Below are 16,201 nucleotides of genomic sequence, written 5' to 3'. Positions count from 1 at the left end.
GCGGGGCCCTCTGATGTGGCCCGCAACCTTCTGCTCTAGGATGGCGGATCTGCAAACCCAGGCCTCATGTTCCTGACCCGACATTCCCAAAACATCAGTGTTCTGAATGGAACCGGCGCAAGAGGAGAGGAGCAGAGCCACATAAGCTGATGCTTCCTGTATAGTGCCAGCTCCTGTCACAAGCAGAGTGATACCAATTGCACTGTGCCTGGGAAAGCAACAGCCCATAATATGCGTAGCAAGGGAGACTCCTGAATGAAAGATTATTATTAAAGGTCAGTTTATATTATAAAATAACAGTGTGTATATATAGACATATTCTTCGCAGTGGTTACTAGGCTGCTTTCAAACTGATCTGAGCACTAAGCCATAGACTTCTGTTATTACCTGCTGGTTTTGTGCGGTTTCTGAAAGCGCACCAAAACATCTGAATGCAGGAGTTTTGGTGAGCTTTCAGAAACTGCACCACACCTGCAGAATATAATAGAAATCTTTGGCTTGGTGCCATAGGAAAGCCCCTGGTGCACTGTGCTGCATGCGTGGCGCAGGAAAACCGCAGCGCATCAGTGAGAGAGCAGCCTTGGGCCTCTTTCACACAATTGGTCCGATCGGATCCACATGTCCTTTTTTCCCAGGTGGACCCTCCATTCCTCTCTGGTGGACTTGTGTCTGTTTACACCCGCCTACCTCCACAATGGTTGGAGTTTCTGTGATGACAGGGAGAGAATACAAATGAATAACAGCACACACACCCAACCCTGAGAACTATGGCTGCACTTGTATACCACCTTATGAGTGAAGCTTCTGATTCTTATAAATGCCCATTCCTTACTGGTTCCTAAGTTCAGAGATCAATTGATTCCATTGAGTTATGGCAAGGTAGGTCAAGGCTAAAGCCACGTAAGCACCATAAATGGTAAAGTTATACCATCAGAACATTTTGTAACTAACCTGAGGTTTTTGCCTCTTCAACTGCCTTATTCACGTCCTCATTGCGCATATTCCCATACTTGTTCTTCCACTGTTCTAGGTTCTTCTTGATGTCGGTTAGGGTGGCTTCCACCTTGGTGGCGGTATGGTTTGCCTCCGCAGCTTTTGCTTTAGCCCTATTTATATTATCTGACACATTATCTGTAAAAAAAAATCAAAAAAAGAAGAGAGCAAATTACAACAGTGTAGAAACATGGAAGTCTCTGCTCACCACCATGTTCTGGGAGCAGAGCCAAAATTGCCCAAACCTTATATGATGTATTCTCTACCTGAAGATCTAGTGCAGGGATATGCAATTAGCGGACCTCCAGCTGTTTCAGAACTACAAATCCCATGAGGCATAGCAAGACTCTGACAGCCACAAGCATGACACCCAGAGGCAGAGGCATGATGGGACTTGTAGTTTTGCAACAGCTGGAGGTCCGCTAATTGCATATCACTGATCTAGTGCCTCAAAGATCTTATCTAGAACAACTTATCAGAGCTTATCAGAGCCACCATTTCTCTCTTAACTTACCAAAGAACCAAGGTGTGCGCAGCCTATTGCATTAGGGTGTGCACCCTAAAGCTCAAACAAACTGTGTTTACTATGCTTTGGTTATGAATGAACACGCTGTGTTCATTTTAGAAAAGGAAGGGGCCGGTAAATGACATATTGACTAGCCCTCTCCCCCCACTTCTCCAGTGGCATCCAAGGGGAGAGAAGAGAAGAGGAGGGAGGCCAGCGGCACTGTGGGGGTGGGGCAACAGGCAGGAAAGCCCGGGCAGTAGCGGAAGTCGACACTGCACAGAGTGATAAGGGTGTGCCCAGGCACACCCCTTGCGCACGCCTATGCACAGAACATGCTTCAGGAAGATGCTGATTGGATAATATAAGCAACCATATCTTTCTTTATACATTGGTTAATCATCCTATTTCTTGGAAAATGGCTTGAAGCCTCTATTGAGCCTCTATTGTTGCTCTCTCTAGGTCTGTACAGTGAGCATACATGCAGATCTGGACAATACTTGTGAGCATGTTAATACAGAGAACCTGCTAATGACTGCTCGGCATTTGGATCTACTAATAAACTCTGATCCACAGAGACCTCCTGCTGTAAAGATGTAACATAAAGGGTTATCTTATGAAGGGAAGACTCAGAATAGATGTAAAGAGTCCCAGCAGGGGGCCACAGGTAACGGCGGATGATCACAACCATGGCCCGGTCACTCTGACCCGGAGGAGCCCTCTTGGCTTTGGTCGCGATGGTAACAATTTACCTTGTGTCATGCTGATTTTCTCTATGGCAGATCTTAGGTCGGATTCCAATTTCGCCTTCTTTGCTTTGCTGTCTTCCAGCTTCTTTGCGGCTTCCTGCAGCTTCTTCTGGACATCTGAAGAGAAAGAGAGGTCAGCCCGGGAATACAGGACCTGCACCGACTCCCTGAGTAACAGACAATTGTGTAACATTCTCCCTAACAAACGTATTAGTGTCCATGTCACATTTTTTCTCATCACAAAGAATTTACAGGATGGCAGAGCCATGTCTTCCAGAGGCCTTTGAGGCTTATCGAATAAGACAACATAATGAGCAACCAATCAGATTTCAGTTACTGTAATCAGGAAAAATGGAATGCTCATTGATGTCTTGCAGCGTCTTTTATTATGTCTGAAGCTCTAGTCATTACGGCTTTAAGGGAATGTTTAGACTTTTCAACATTTACCGGTATATATATATATATATATTAAAGAAGGTAAAAGAGATAAGCTAGGTGCAGATTATCTTATCAGTATATGAAATAGTTTAAAAGCTTTGGGCTAGATTCAGGTAGAGCCGCGCATTTTTACGGCAGCGCAGCGTATCGTATTTATGCTACGCCGCCGTAAGTTAGAGAGGCAAGTGCTGTATTCACAAAGCACTTGCCTTCTAAGTTACGGCGGCGTAGCGTAAATGGGGCTGGCGTAAGCGCGCCTAATTCAAATGTGGATGAGGGGGCGTGTTTTATGTTAATTCTTGGTGACCCGACGTGATTGACGTTTTTCCCGAACGGCGCATGCGCGTCCGTGGAATTTCCCAGTGTGCATTGCTCCAAAGTACGCCGCAAGGGCGTCATTGGTTTCGACGTGAACGTAAATTACTTCCAGCCCTATTCGCGAACGACTTACGCAAACGACGTAAAAAATTTAAATTTCGACGCGGGAACGACGGCCATACTTAACATTGCGTGCGCCTCCTAATAGCAGGAGTAACCTTACGCCGAAAAAGCCTAACGTAAACGACGTAAGAAAATAGCGCCGGGCGTACGTAAATTTGTGAATCGGCGTATCTAGGTCATTTGCATATTCTACGCCGAAAACGACGGAAGCGCCACCTAGCGGCCAGCGTAAATAGGCACCCTAAGATAGGACAGTGTAAGAGACTTACGTCAGTCGCATCTTAGGCTAATGTCGGCGTATCTTGCTTTCTGAATACAGAAAGAAGATACGCTGGCGCAGATTTGAATTTACGCGGCGTATCTATAGATACGCCGGCGTAAATTCTCTCCGAATCTAGCCCTATGAGTCAGTCAACAGACTGAAAACAATGCCCTCCCTGAGTGGCTGATATCTTATTATCAACAACTGCTAAAGTAGAGATAAATCCAATCTCTAAAATGTCATATACGTTATAACCCATGCAGGGCTGCTGATAAAAATAACGGGGCCCCGTACAGCTTACCTGACAGGGCCCTCCTCCTCTGAAACTATAAAATTATATTTTTGCTCTGCAGCTGTGGAAGAAATTATACCCCCGTCGAACAAGACCCAGTCAAGTGAATTGGGGCACAGAGGCAATATCTGCACCTCCACAGTGAGCAAACAGTACTGATCGCTCACTGTGTTTATTCAGGGTGTTGTGTCCATTCAGAATGGACAGCACCCCCCCCCCCCCACTCACCATCCTGAAACATCCCGCCTGTGTGCCCTCAGCAGCTTCCGGAGGGAGAGGAGAGGAGGGAAAACAGCAGCACTGAGGGGAAAAGGGGCACACAGGGGTCCCAGACAGCAGAGAGAAGGGGGGTGCAGATACTAGAACCGATCTTCCTGCAGCACATCCAGAGATAGAAAAGAAAAGTAGAAGCCGGCAGCACTGCACAAGAGTCAGCAATCAGGCAGTACTGCTGACCCTCCTGCTTGGCAGGTGCCTGGGCGCCCCTGTTTGAACTGACAAAGCCTGGACCCAGTACAGGAGAGCTGGCTGTACTGCCTTATCAGCAGCCCTGAGCACATGTGACAGGTAGGATTTTTATGACACAAGAGAATGGTGGTTCAGCCATGAAGTTCCTTGTGTAGGCACCTATGGGTGAACGGCAGCCTTCTAATTGTGCTTCTGTGTTGGCGCTCTGTCACACACCACTAGTTTTGACTACAAGCAACTGTGCCAACAACCATTTATGTAAGCACAGTCCACCATTGTCAGTTACAGGGAAACTGCCCTGAAAAATGCCATGCTGCCATCGCTGGCATGCAAGTACACAGGAAGTGGCTTCAGGAAATCAGCAGCACTAAGATGTAACAAAGGTTGAGAAAAAAAATGGAAAAATATGCAATTATTTAAGCCATCACCCTACCCAATCATCAAAGTCGGCCACAACACAACTAGTACATGACCTTTTGTGTAATCTCACCTCCGTTTAATTCGCTCTGAGCAGTTCTGGCTCTTTCCTCCAGTTTTGAGCTGTTGTCCTTTAGTTCTTTTCCTTTTTTTGCAAGCTGTTGGGACACCACATCCTGTAAAGAGACACATAGGGGGTTATTTACTAAAACCAAAGAGTGCAAAATCTGGTGCAACTCTACATAGAAACCAATCAGCTTCCAGGTTTTATTGTCAGAGCTTCATTGAACAAGCTGGAATTAGATGCCGATTGGCTGCCATGCACAGCTGCACCAGATTCTGAGTGCACCAGCATTAGTAAGTCTACCCAACTGGGTTATTCCATCAGGCATCAAGCAAGGTTCAAAGTTCAGCAACCAATCAAAAATGATCTTTCACCTGTCTCTGAGCAGATTCTTGGAGAGGATAGGTTGTGATTGTTTTTATGTTATAAAGCGCTGTGCAAACTGTTGGCACTAAGTAAATTCTGTATAAAAATAATAATAATAATACTCCAAGCCTGTCACAACGCTGCTAACAGATCCTTATAGTATGTGATGCTATGGGGTGGATTTACTAAAGGTAATTAGTTGCTCCAGAGCTTAGTAAATGAGGTTAGGCTTCACTTTGAAAAAAAAAACCAATAACGTGCAAGGGCAATAAAAAAACATTTTTTTTGATTGCACATGATTGGATGATGGGAGTCAGCAGAGTTTCTGCTCATTTATTAAAGGGGTTGTAAAGGTTTGTGTATTTTCACCTTAATGCATCCTATACATTAAGGTGAAAAAACACCTTTCACTCTTCGGCCCCCCTGAGCCCCCGTTTTACCTACCTGAGCCCCGAATCTGTCAGGGACCTGCCAATAGGCTCCGGCGTGCACGCATGCGCACACATACTAATGGTCGGAATCAGCACCAGTCACCTATTCATGTGCGCAGGCGTGCCCCACATGCACACGGTTATGTGCCAAATGCGCGAATCTGCGCGCCAAATGTGCGCGCGCATGCGCCCACTACACGTGCACGACGGCGGGAACACACGCGTGCTCGTTAATGCGCGATTGGCACCACTCAGACTTTAAAAAGCTAGCAGCTGCAGTGACACTTTGCTGTCTGATCTGCAGCGTCGTATCAGTGAAATCTGTGACCTGTTGTAACCTGTTACCTCAAACCGACCCGGCTCCGTCTGACCATCCGACCCTCTCCACTCCGACCCCTGGCTTGCTCTGACTCCGCTCTGCTCTCCTGCCCACCGTTACCAGACCCTGTGCCTGAATCTGACTACGCTTCCTTAACCCACCTGATTATCTGCTAACCCGGTTTGCTTCGCCAGCTCCTGCTATCCAGTGCCTGTGCCAGCTCCAGAGACGCTGTCTCCTGCAACCACCGTCCCGAAGGACCACCAACCGTGCCGAGCTGCTATCATCACCAGGCACTCCTACCTCGCCGCGCTCCCGAGCTTGCTGTCCCAACTCCAGCAGCTCCAGAGCCGGGGCTGTAAGAGAGGCCTCTTCCTGCACACTAGGCTCTGGCTACAAGGTACGTTCCAGTACATAACAGAATCTCTGTGGGCGCGATCCCGCGTTGCTTTCCCCTAGCTCTTGTGGGCTCTTCATTGGATGATTGATAGCAGCACAGCCATTGGCTCCCGCTGCGGTCAATCAAATGAACAACGCGTTACGCCGGGGGGCGGGGCCGAGTGATACACACGGTGGCTATGGCCGCCGACTGTATCAGACGGGAGCGCGCCCACAAGCTAACCCCCCTTGGGAGAAAGCTTCCCAGAGGGGGGTTAGCTCTTGCGGGGAGGAGCCGAAACAGCGGCACAAGGGACCCCAGAAGACGAGGATCAGGGCCACTCTGTGTAAAGCAATCTGCACAGTGAAGGTAAGTATGACATGTTTGTTATTTAAAAAATTAAACCTTTACAACCCCTTTAAGCTCTGGAGCAACTGCTCTTGTAGTGTACAACTGCACATTGCAAAGTGCATGGTCTATTTACCGTTTAATAAATCAGCTTCCTATGATTCTGTGGATTAAACACAAGACATCACAGACCCCAAAACCAGCCATACTTGTTTCCACCATCCACCCTATAAAGCATGGATGGAATAATCTGAAGTGCCGGGTATTGTATTCTGACGGCTGATACCTTCGGGTATCATAAAACCCACACAGTGGCTGCATTTGATTGAACAGCAGGCGCTGTTCAGACCACAATTTTCTGCCCAGTTCATTTGCACAAGTCAAACTGGCCCCTTGTAAAAGAAAAAAAAACTTTTGTTAAATAAAGTTATGCCAACAGGGCCACCCACAGAGCAAATTTTGTCTATACCAACACAAATCAGATGAAATTCAGCCCATGTAGGACCAGCTTAAGAGCACATAACAACAGCTGCATCACAATAGGCCATGTCCTTCACCTTAAGTGCTTCTCCTGCTGCGCGGCTGGCGTCCTTTGCCGCCTTCTCAGCTTGCTTCATGGCTTCGATGATGCTGGAGTAAGCATTGGAGGCATTTATGGCCTTCTGGATGAATATGTCTTGATTGGAGTCTTTAATGGCACTATGAAAAAGAAAAATAGAAGAAAAAGTCCAATATACCTATAAATATATTGAGATATTTGTCATTGCTATTGCTCAATGTTAAATGATAGCATTATGCCAGGGAAGAAGCTGACATCACATCTAATGCACACGATCGGAAATTCCGCCAGCAAAAGTCTGATGTGAGCTTTTGAAAGGAAATTCCGACTGTGTGTAGGCTCCATCTGACTTTTGCTGTCGGAATTTCCGCCAGCAAAATATTGAGAGCAGGTTCTCAATTTTTCCGCCGGAAAAAATTCAGATCGGAAATTCCGATCCTCTGTGACAATTCCGACGCGCAAAATTCCAATGCATGCTCAGAAAAAATTCGACCCATGCTCGGAAGCATTGAACTTCATTTTCTCGGCTCGTCGTAGTGTTGTACATCACCGCGTTCTTGACGGTCGAAAGTTCAGAGAACTTTTGTGTGACTATGTGTATGCAAGCCAAGCTTGAGCGGAATTCCGTCGGAAAAACCATCCAACTTTTTACCGACGGAAAATCCGATCGTGTGTACAGGGCTTAAGATATCGATGCCCAACAGCAGTACACAAAAAAGTATTTTACCTAAATTGCACATTATTATATTATGAAAAGATTGGTGAAGAAACTAGTGTTATCTTTATTGATCAGGTAATAGGCAACAGATCTCCAGACATTACTAGTGGCCACTCATCCATCAGACACAAGCTATAGGAAGTCATTAGGTCTCCTACTTGTTGAGGTTTTTGGCCACCTGTCCCAGCATTTTGGCATGCTCCTCGGCCTGCTCCACAATGGCTAGCTTGCTGCTCGCGGGGGAGAATGTCTTTGCCTTGTCCATGATTGAGCTTCGAGCTCCATCAACCCCTGCAGCCAACTTCTCATATTCCTAAAGAAGAAAAAGGATAGGTAGCTTGTAAATTAGGTGACACTAGGCTGGATGTGACTCTTTCCAGTCTTCATTTCTATATACAGACCACAACTTACTTCCTTCAGGTTCTCCATCATCTGCAGGATTTGTGAGACCTGGACAAGAGCATCTTCCGCCATCTTAACGGCTGCCACCAGTTCCTTGTGCTGAGTCTTTAGGTCTTTAAGCTTCAGCTGTAAGAATAAATCTTAAGTGAGATTCATCAATATAGCCAACACTCCATAATACAATTAAAACAAGATTTCAGAGCTACAAGGGGTCCCTTTCTCAAAATGACATGGAGAAACACCCATATATCAAATTAACTTTTACAAATTGAAAGGTTCGTAATATGTTTGCTCTTGGTAGCTGTACCTTGTTTTCCTCCAGGCTGTTGTGGTTTAGGTTGTTGAGGCCTTCTGTCTCTATAGTCTTATTCACTGCCTCATTCATGGCATCCCGAAGATCCATCACCTCTGAGCTGTAAGTGTCCAGCCGTGTCTTGATGTCATTTAGAATGTCTTGGTTGGTTTTAACACTGTTTAGTAGCTGTGATTTCACCCGGTCTAGCACTAAAGCATAAAGGTTAAAAATTCAGGATCAATTAGAGTCTTAGATCTAGCAGAAATCTAGCTGAGGGCTTTTTTTTTATCAGTGTGGTTTAAAGAATAAGCTAAGTTGTGAAAGCTAAAATAAGCTTAAATCCCTTCAAATGGTTGTCTCCTTAAAAACCTAAGTGAAGTTTTACTTCCTCTGACCTTTATAGCTTTCTGACTTCCACCATTTAAACTGTAATTATAGTTTTGTGAGCCTAATAGATTATTGATCCAGCAATGATGGAGGACCCGTATTACTTACATTTTCTAGTTTCTTCAAGCTCCTTTCCAGCCAAGCCTGTAGCATGCTTGAAATCTTTGTCTCTCATCTCCTTCAGCATTCGTTCTACATCTGTGACGATCTGCCTGAACTCCTCGGTGGATGTCATGTTGGTGGTATTTGAGGTGCCAATTTTGTTCAGCTGATTGATCAGATCTGTTGGGCAGTCAGAAAGTAACAATGAAGACACGTTTGACTATTCCTGGACCATGGAGGCCACAATCTGAAACATATTTGAAGCATAGCTGTGGAGTTGGCATTAACTATTTTTTTCTTGGAACGGATCGTAGTGTAAAAGAAGGCATGTCATGTGCCCTACTCAAAAGGATGTTACTTAATCCACAAACTTATTGCCTATGGTAACACTATATGGCCAAAACTATATGGCGATTCTTCCAAAATCAGGTGCTTCAAGTGAAGGATACTGTTAATGGTACAGCACACACTACAAAGACAATTTGGACAATTGAGTGTTTTTTCGACCTTGTGGCAACAAGTTGGGGGACTCCACTGGCCTGCACATAGCCCCAACCTAAACCACCTAAAATATCTTTAGGGTGAATTGAAATGCTGATTTTGAGCCAAGTCTTCTCATCTACAATTAGTACCTGACCACACAAATGGTCTTAGGGCTTAAAGTGCAAAATTCCCACAGACACACTCCAACATCTTATAGAAGGCCTTACCAGATGAACAGAGGCTGTCATAGCTACAAGGGTACCAGGGGGACAAATCCAATGTTTTGCGTATGGTTGTGAAAAGGGATGTCCAACAAGCTCCTATAGGTGTGATGGTTATGTGTCTATAAATGTTTGTTTACATAATATATTGGAAGGTGACTGGCCTTGCATGCATAACCATACTCCTGAATAATGTAAAAAGCTTTCTACATATATACAAGCTTTCCTCAGGTGAATTTTTATATCTGTGCCTATGAGGGAAAAGGGAACACTACAGGCAACAGCTGTTTTGGGGTAACAATGATGATAATCTGGGGAGGGTTTTCCTCCAAGCGGGCTTGAGCTACAAGCATCTAAGAATACATTGGCCCGGATTCAGGTAGAATTGCGCATTATTTACGGAGGCGCAGGGCAACGTTTTTGCCCTGCGCCCCCGCAAATTTGCTCCGCTGCCCTTGATTCACGGAGCAGAAGCTCTGTAAATTGCGCGGGCGCGCCGGCAAAATGCCTGGCGCAAGCGCGCGCAATTTAAATGATCCCGTAGGGGACGGGAATCATTTAAATTAGGCGCGTTCTCGCGCCGATCGTAGAGCGCATGCTCCGTCGGGAAACTTTCCCGACGTGCATTGCGGCAAATGACGTCGCAAGGACGTCATTTGCTTCAAAGTGAACGTGAATGGCGTCCAGCGCCATTCACGAATCACTTACACAAACTACGTAAAATTCTAATTTAGCGACGCGGGAACGACAGGTATACGTAACATTGGCTGCCCCTGCTAATAGCAGGGGCAGCCTTACGCAAAAAACGCCGTACAGAAACAACGTAAATTGCGTACGCAGGGCTTGCGCAACGTTGTGAATCGGTGTTAGTATGCAATTTGCATACTATACGCTGAGCACAACGGGAACGCCACCTAGCGGCCATCGCAAGAATGCAGCCTAAGATATGCGGGCATAAGAGCCTTATGCTGCGCAGATCTTAGGCTGCAGTCGGCGTAACGAGGTTCCTGAATCAGGAGCACTTGTTACGCCGGGGCAAGTAAGCAATTGCGCTGTGTAACCTATGGTTACACAGGCGCAATTGCTTCTTGAATCCACCCCAGTATCTACAGCCTTAAAGTGAACCTTTGCATTGCCCATGCACGTTCACTTTAATAGGGGTCCCATCAGCTGCTTAAACTTCTCTTCGCTACCCTGCTGCTCCCTTCAGCCGCAGAAGAAAAATACCTGCCACTTCCGAGTAAGAAGGAATATGTGATTTACTCCCCGTCTACCCATAGGATTGTGCTTGTGTTTGGTGATGGGTAGCTTAGGCACCCAGCCCTGCCACAAAGGAAAAGAGTCCTCAGCCCTGTGTTGTGACTTGGAGTTTCTTCTCCTTGCTCCTGGTGGCTGGCTTGAGCAGAAAAGCAAAGGGAAGATAACTATAAGCATTGTGATAAGGCAGCCAATAAAGTGAAACTGTTGCTTTGCACTAGGCCCCTTTTATACTTGTGCGACTTGGGACTGCAAAGTCGTACTCCATGATTTTCAATGAGTGCCATTCATATCTGTGTGACTTCAAGTTGCAGTGACTTCAAAGTAGTCCCTGCACTACTTTGGTCCGACTTTAGGTCCCTAGAACTCAACATTATACAGGCATTGCTTCAAGTCGTGTCGAAATCGTGGCAACATTTCTTTCAGTCCGCACAAGTGTGAAAGGGGCCTTACTAGCATGTTGTTTTTGTGTGATAAAGCGCTGTGAAGAGGGTGACAAACGTTTTTTCAACAAAAACTTTACCAACTGAGATTTACCAACAGTTAGCAACCAAGGGCATGAATCTATTCTGTATTTCAAAAGGCACTTTCTGTGAGTTATGTTTATGTTGGCTTTGGTGGAGCGTGTCATGATCCTACGGGGTAAAAATGACCGCACCAGCCAAGCAGATACTGGCTGGAAAAAGCGCCCAGAGGCGATTCAGTTCGCATGCGTTGCGCTATACAAGTCATTCATTCATTCATTTGGTTGTCACTACCCGTCTGTTAACACAGTTACCAGTTTGGAGAGCAACACCCTTTTCTGAAGCACCCCGAAAATATTTTACCCTGTGTGAGGTTGTTGAGAGTTTGGACCCGGTTTGTAAAGTCTTTGGCCTTCTGATTGGTGACTTTGGTTGCCTGTTGCACATTTGCAGCTTTGTGTTTGGTTGAATTCACCTGAAAAAGAATACCCTTAATGAATTTTTTTTTTTTTTAATTGGCACATACAAGTTATACATTATTAGTATCAGATGTCACCTATTGCTTTGACTTTATCATCATTTCAGGCTCAGAGAGACTGACCCAATTGTGATTGTTACTCTGTCTTTACTGTATAGGAAACAAGTTTATGGGCCAGATTCGCAGAGGAGATACGACGGCGTATCTCCTGATACACCGTCGTATCTCCTGTCGTATCTATGCGGCTGATTCATAGAATCAGTTACGCATAGATAGCCCTAAGATCCGACAGGTGTAATTGACTTACACCGTCGGATCTTAGGATGCAATACTTCGGCCGCCGCTGGGGGGAGTTCGCGTCGTATTCCAGCGTCGGGTATGCAAATTAGCAGTTACGGCGATCCACAAAGGTTTTTCCCGTCGTTACAAGTCTTTTTTCCCGTCGCAAAGTTAGGTGTGCTTTAACATGGTGTAAAATGACTCCACCATGTTAAAGTATGCCCGTCGTTCCCGCGTCGCTTTTGAATTTTTTTTTTTCCGGCGTAAGTACGTTCACGAAAACGTCGGGCCGCCGTAAGTTCGCGCAAAGCACGTCGGGAAAATTGCAAACGGAGCATGCGCAGAACGTCAGGGGCGGGAGCGCGCCTAATTTAAATGGTACCCACCCCATTTGAATTGTTTCCAGGTAAGTGCTTTGAGGATCAGGCACTTACACTGAAAACTTGCGGCGGTGTAACGTAAACGGGTTACGTTACACGGCCGCAAATTTTCGTGAATCTGGCCCTATGTTCCCACACATGGTTTAAAGGGGCTGTAAAGGTTTGTTTTTTTATTTTGTAAATAGGTTCCTTTAAGATAGAGCATTGTTGGTTCACTTATACTTTCCTTCGATTTCCCTTCTAAATTTTTTTTTTTTTTTTTAAAGGTCTCTCTTCCTCTTCCTCCACAGTAAGCTTGCCTCCATCATCCGAGCTGTTATGGCTGGGGGTTAGTCAGCGTGCTCGCCCCTCCCTTGGGACTACATCCCTGCAGGGAGACGCTGTGTTCACATATGCTGTGCTGTGGTCAGCTTGCTTGCCCCCTCCCTTGGGACTACATCCCTGCAGGGAGACGCTGTGTTCACATATGCTGTGCTGTGGTCAGCTTGCTTGCCCCCTCCCTTGGGACTACATCCCTGCGGGGAGACGCTGTGTTTGCAGAGAACGCTGACTAACCCCCAGCCAGAACGGCTCACTTGATGGGGGCCAGCTTATAGAGGAGTGAGAAATTCAGCCGAAGAAAAAAAAAATTTAGAAGGGAAATCAGAGGAAAAGGTAAGTGAACCAACAACGCGCTAGCTTAAAGGAACCTATTTAGAAAATAAAAAACAAACCTTTACAACCCCTTTAACTCAAATACCCCAAATTTCTGGGTGCTCTCAAATGCAAATGAACAACTGTTATGAACAGTTCTTTAATATGAGCCAAGTTGTCTTTTCTACTTCTTGATTTTCAGGCAGATGTGTGGACACCCGCTTATTGAAAAAGTGAAAAGAGCAGCTCTCACCTTTTCTTCCAGTGTGTCGAGATCTTGGGCGAGGCTAAAACTGTCATCTTCAAGATCATCAGATTTATCCTTGACGCCATTGATGGAGCTCTGATAATGGAGCCAAAGATCCTGAAGGTGATATACATAATATATATATCATGTCTAAAAAAATTGGCACTCAACTACATAACCAAAGTCAGCACTTATATCTTACTTACTGTGAGGTTGGTAATGGTGGCATTGAGGCCACCCAAGCGGGTCCAGGCAATAGAGCTGAGGCTCAGGTTGGTCAACTGGTCCCGGACACTGGGGAGAAAGTCTCCCATCCTCTGTAAATCCTCCAGAAGGGTCACCACACAGCTGTCACATGCTGCATAAAGTCATTAGACACAAATTATTGACTGTACAAAAATGTGCTGACTGCGGGGCAGGAGCTGAGTTACTTTGATGTTCTTTTACCTTGAACTAAGTGGTTATCAAATCTACCTTGTACTCATTTCCCAGTAGACATCCATTTAGATAGGGCTGGTATGTTCTCCTTTTAGTGTGTATTTTTTTTCACAATCCTAAAATACACTGGGGTAGATTCAGGTAGGGGCGCGCAAAACTGCGGCGGCGTAACGTATGACAATTACGTTACGCAGCCGCAAGTTTTATGGGCAAGTGCTTGATTCACAAAGCACTTGCCTATAAAGTTGCGGCGGCGTAGCGTAAAAGGTGCCGGCGTAAGCGCGCGTAATTCAAATGATCCCGTAGGGGGCGTGGATCATTTAAATTAGGTGCGTTCCCGCGCCGAACCTACTGCGCATGCGCCGTCCCTAAAATTTCCCGACGTGCATTGCGGTAATTGACGTCGCAAGGACGTCATTGGTATCGACGTGAACGTAAATGGCGTCCAGCGGCATTCACGGACGACTTACGCAAACGACGTAAAATTTTCAAATCACGACACGGCAATGACGTTCATACTTAACATTGGCTGCGCCTCCTAATAGCAGGAGCAGCTTTACGACGAAAACGGCGTACGCAAACGACGTTAAAAACTACCGCCGGGCGCACGTACGATCGTGAATCGGCGTAAGTATGTAATTTGCATACTCTACGCTGACATCTATGGGAGCAGCATCAGAATGCACCCTAAGATACGACGGCGTAAGAGACTTATGCCAGTCGTATCTTAGGCTAAAGTCGGCGTATCTAGCTTTCTGAATACAGAAAGTAGATACGCCGGCGCTACTTAGCAATTACGCTGCGTATCTATGGATACGCCGGTGTAATTGCTCTCTGAATCTACCCCACTCTTGGAATAAATGATCTATTGACCTAAGGGGCTAGATTCACATAGATCAGCGGATCTTTAGATTTAATGCGCATGCGCCGTCCGCGAATTTTCCCGGCGTGCATTGCTCCCACTGACGTCGCTAGGACATCAGTGGTTTCGGCGTGAGCGTAACTTGCGACGAGTGGGTTTGAGAATCGGCGTACGCAAACGACGTAAAAAAAAAAATTTGACGCAGGAACAACGGCTATACTTAACATTGGCTGCGCCTCATAGAAGCAGGGGTAAGTATACACCTGGAAAACCGCTACGTAAACGTCGTAACAACACTGCGTCGGGCCCGCGTACGTTCGTGAATTGGCGTATCTCGCTGATTTACATATTTCTCAGCGTAAATCAGCGAGAACGCCCCCAGCGGCCATTTTTAAATTGCAGTTAAGATCCGACGGTGTAACACAGTTACACCTGTCGGATCTTAGGCATATCTCTGCGTAACTGATTCTATGAATCAGGCGCATAGATACGACCGGCCTAAGTCAGAGATACGACGGTGTATCAGGAGATACACCGTCGTATCTCTATGTGAATCTGGCCCAATGTCTGTATATGTATGACTGTGGTGCAAGCATAGGATTGTAAGCCCCTTGAGTGCAGAGAGTGATGTTAATGTCCATGCATGCTGTAAGCCACTGCAGAATATGTTGGCACTTTGAAGACATAGGAAATAAATCGGGCCTTTGAGTTCATTGGTGACTGATCGTATTTTAAAGTTAAACACACATTTTTCCGATCTTTAATAAATACAAATACAAGGGAATCTAAATAATACTTACGTTCACATTTCAGGATTTCTGGCCCGTGGCTGACAGGAATTTCGTACTGGCGGCTGCACTTGTCGCACTGCTTTCCCGTTAACCCGTCACTGCACTGACACTCACCAGTCCGCGGGTCACATGAGCCCCCTTTACAGTGACACTCTGTAATAGAATAACATACATTTCATGGAATCCCGCACAATCTGTCTGCTGGAAAAGTAATACCTATAATTAGAGCAGATGGCCCAGGTGTTTTCAGGCCTCCAGCCATACTCAGATTTAGGACCAAGCATTAAAATAGCTATTGTTCCCAGAAATCAATACGAATATTCACTATAATTTAATGACATAATAGAAGGAAACCTCCGCTGAAGTATAAAGGGAGTCTCTAATGCAGCATAATAAACATGTCAGCTGCTGAGCTGCTTCCACAAGCATCACCGAGAAGAGCAAACGGTAAAATAAGCCAAATTCTTAGGGAACCATATGGAAGGAGGGATAGATTTAATAATGAAATGCAGTTGAAATGTCTCCAGGTGGGTTGACTAAAGAAGAATGCTGGGCAAAAATATTAATTCATGCTTAATGGACGTATCGCAGCAACCTTAAATGACATAATGCAGCTGTTAGAAAAGGTCTGGGACCCTTGGATTTGGTATCTAACGATGGACCCTCAAATTGCACCAACGTAGAGCGGCTGAAGTGGGGTGGGAACCAGGGAGCGAGGTCATTCTCTAACACT

At 45.8% G+C, this 16,201-nt stretch overlaps 1 protein-coding gene across 2 annotated transcripts in view; it reads right to left on the bottom strand.

Annotated features, from left to right (window-relative positions):
- The window catches only part of LAMA5 (laminin subunit alpha 5), a 217,036-nt gene that overhangs the window by 38,174 nt on the left and 162,661 nt on the right, over positions 1–16,201 (bottom strand). For both annotated transcript variants that reach the window (XM_040330485.1, XM_040330486.1), the window contains exons 48-59: positions 15,478–15,621; positions 13,584–13,735; positions 13,384–13,494; positions 11,724–11,835; positions 8,942–9,115; positions 8,459–8,655; positions 8,161–8,277; positions 7,908–8,062; positions 7,030–7,171; positions 4,639–4,741; positions 2,251–2,364; positions 952–1,131 (exon numbers count right to left, since the gene is read on the bottom strand). In XM_040330485.1, coding sequence (XP_040186419.1) covers positions 952–1,131; positions 2,251–2,364; positions 4,639–4,741; positions 7,030–7,171; positions 7,908–8,062; positions 8,161–8,277; positions 8,459–8,655; positions 8,942–9,115; positions 11,724–11,835; positions 13,384–13,494; positions 13,584–13,735; positions 15,478–15,621 — 1,701 coding nt within the window. The remainder of the gene's footprint in view (positions 1–951; positions 1,132–2,250; positions 2,365–4,638; positions 4,742–7,029; positions 7,172–7,907; positions 8,063–8,160; positions 8,278–8,458; positions 8,656–8,941; positions 9,116–11,723; positions 11,836–13,383; positions 13,495–13,583; positions 13,736–15,477; positions 15,622–16,201) is intronic.

Source organism: Rana temporaria, chromosome 12 (genome assembly GCF_905171775.1).
Source record: "Rana temporaria chromosome 12, aRanTem1.1, whole genome shotgun sequence".
NCBI classification, from domain to species: domain Eukaryota; kingdom Metazoa; phylum Chordata; class Amphibia; order Anura; family Ranidae; genus Rana; species Rana temporaria.
The sequence above is the reverse complement of the archived record's forward strand: the minus strand, read 5'-3'. Positions and strand labels throughout refer to the sequence as shown.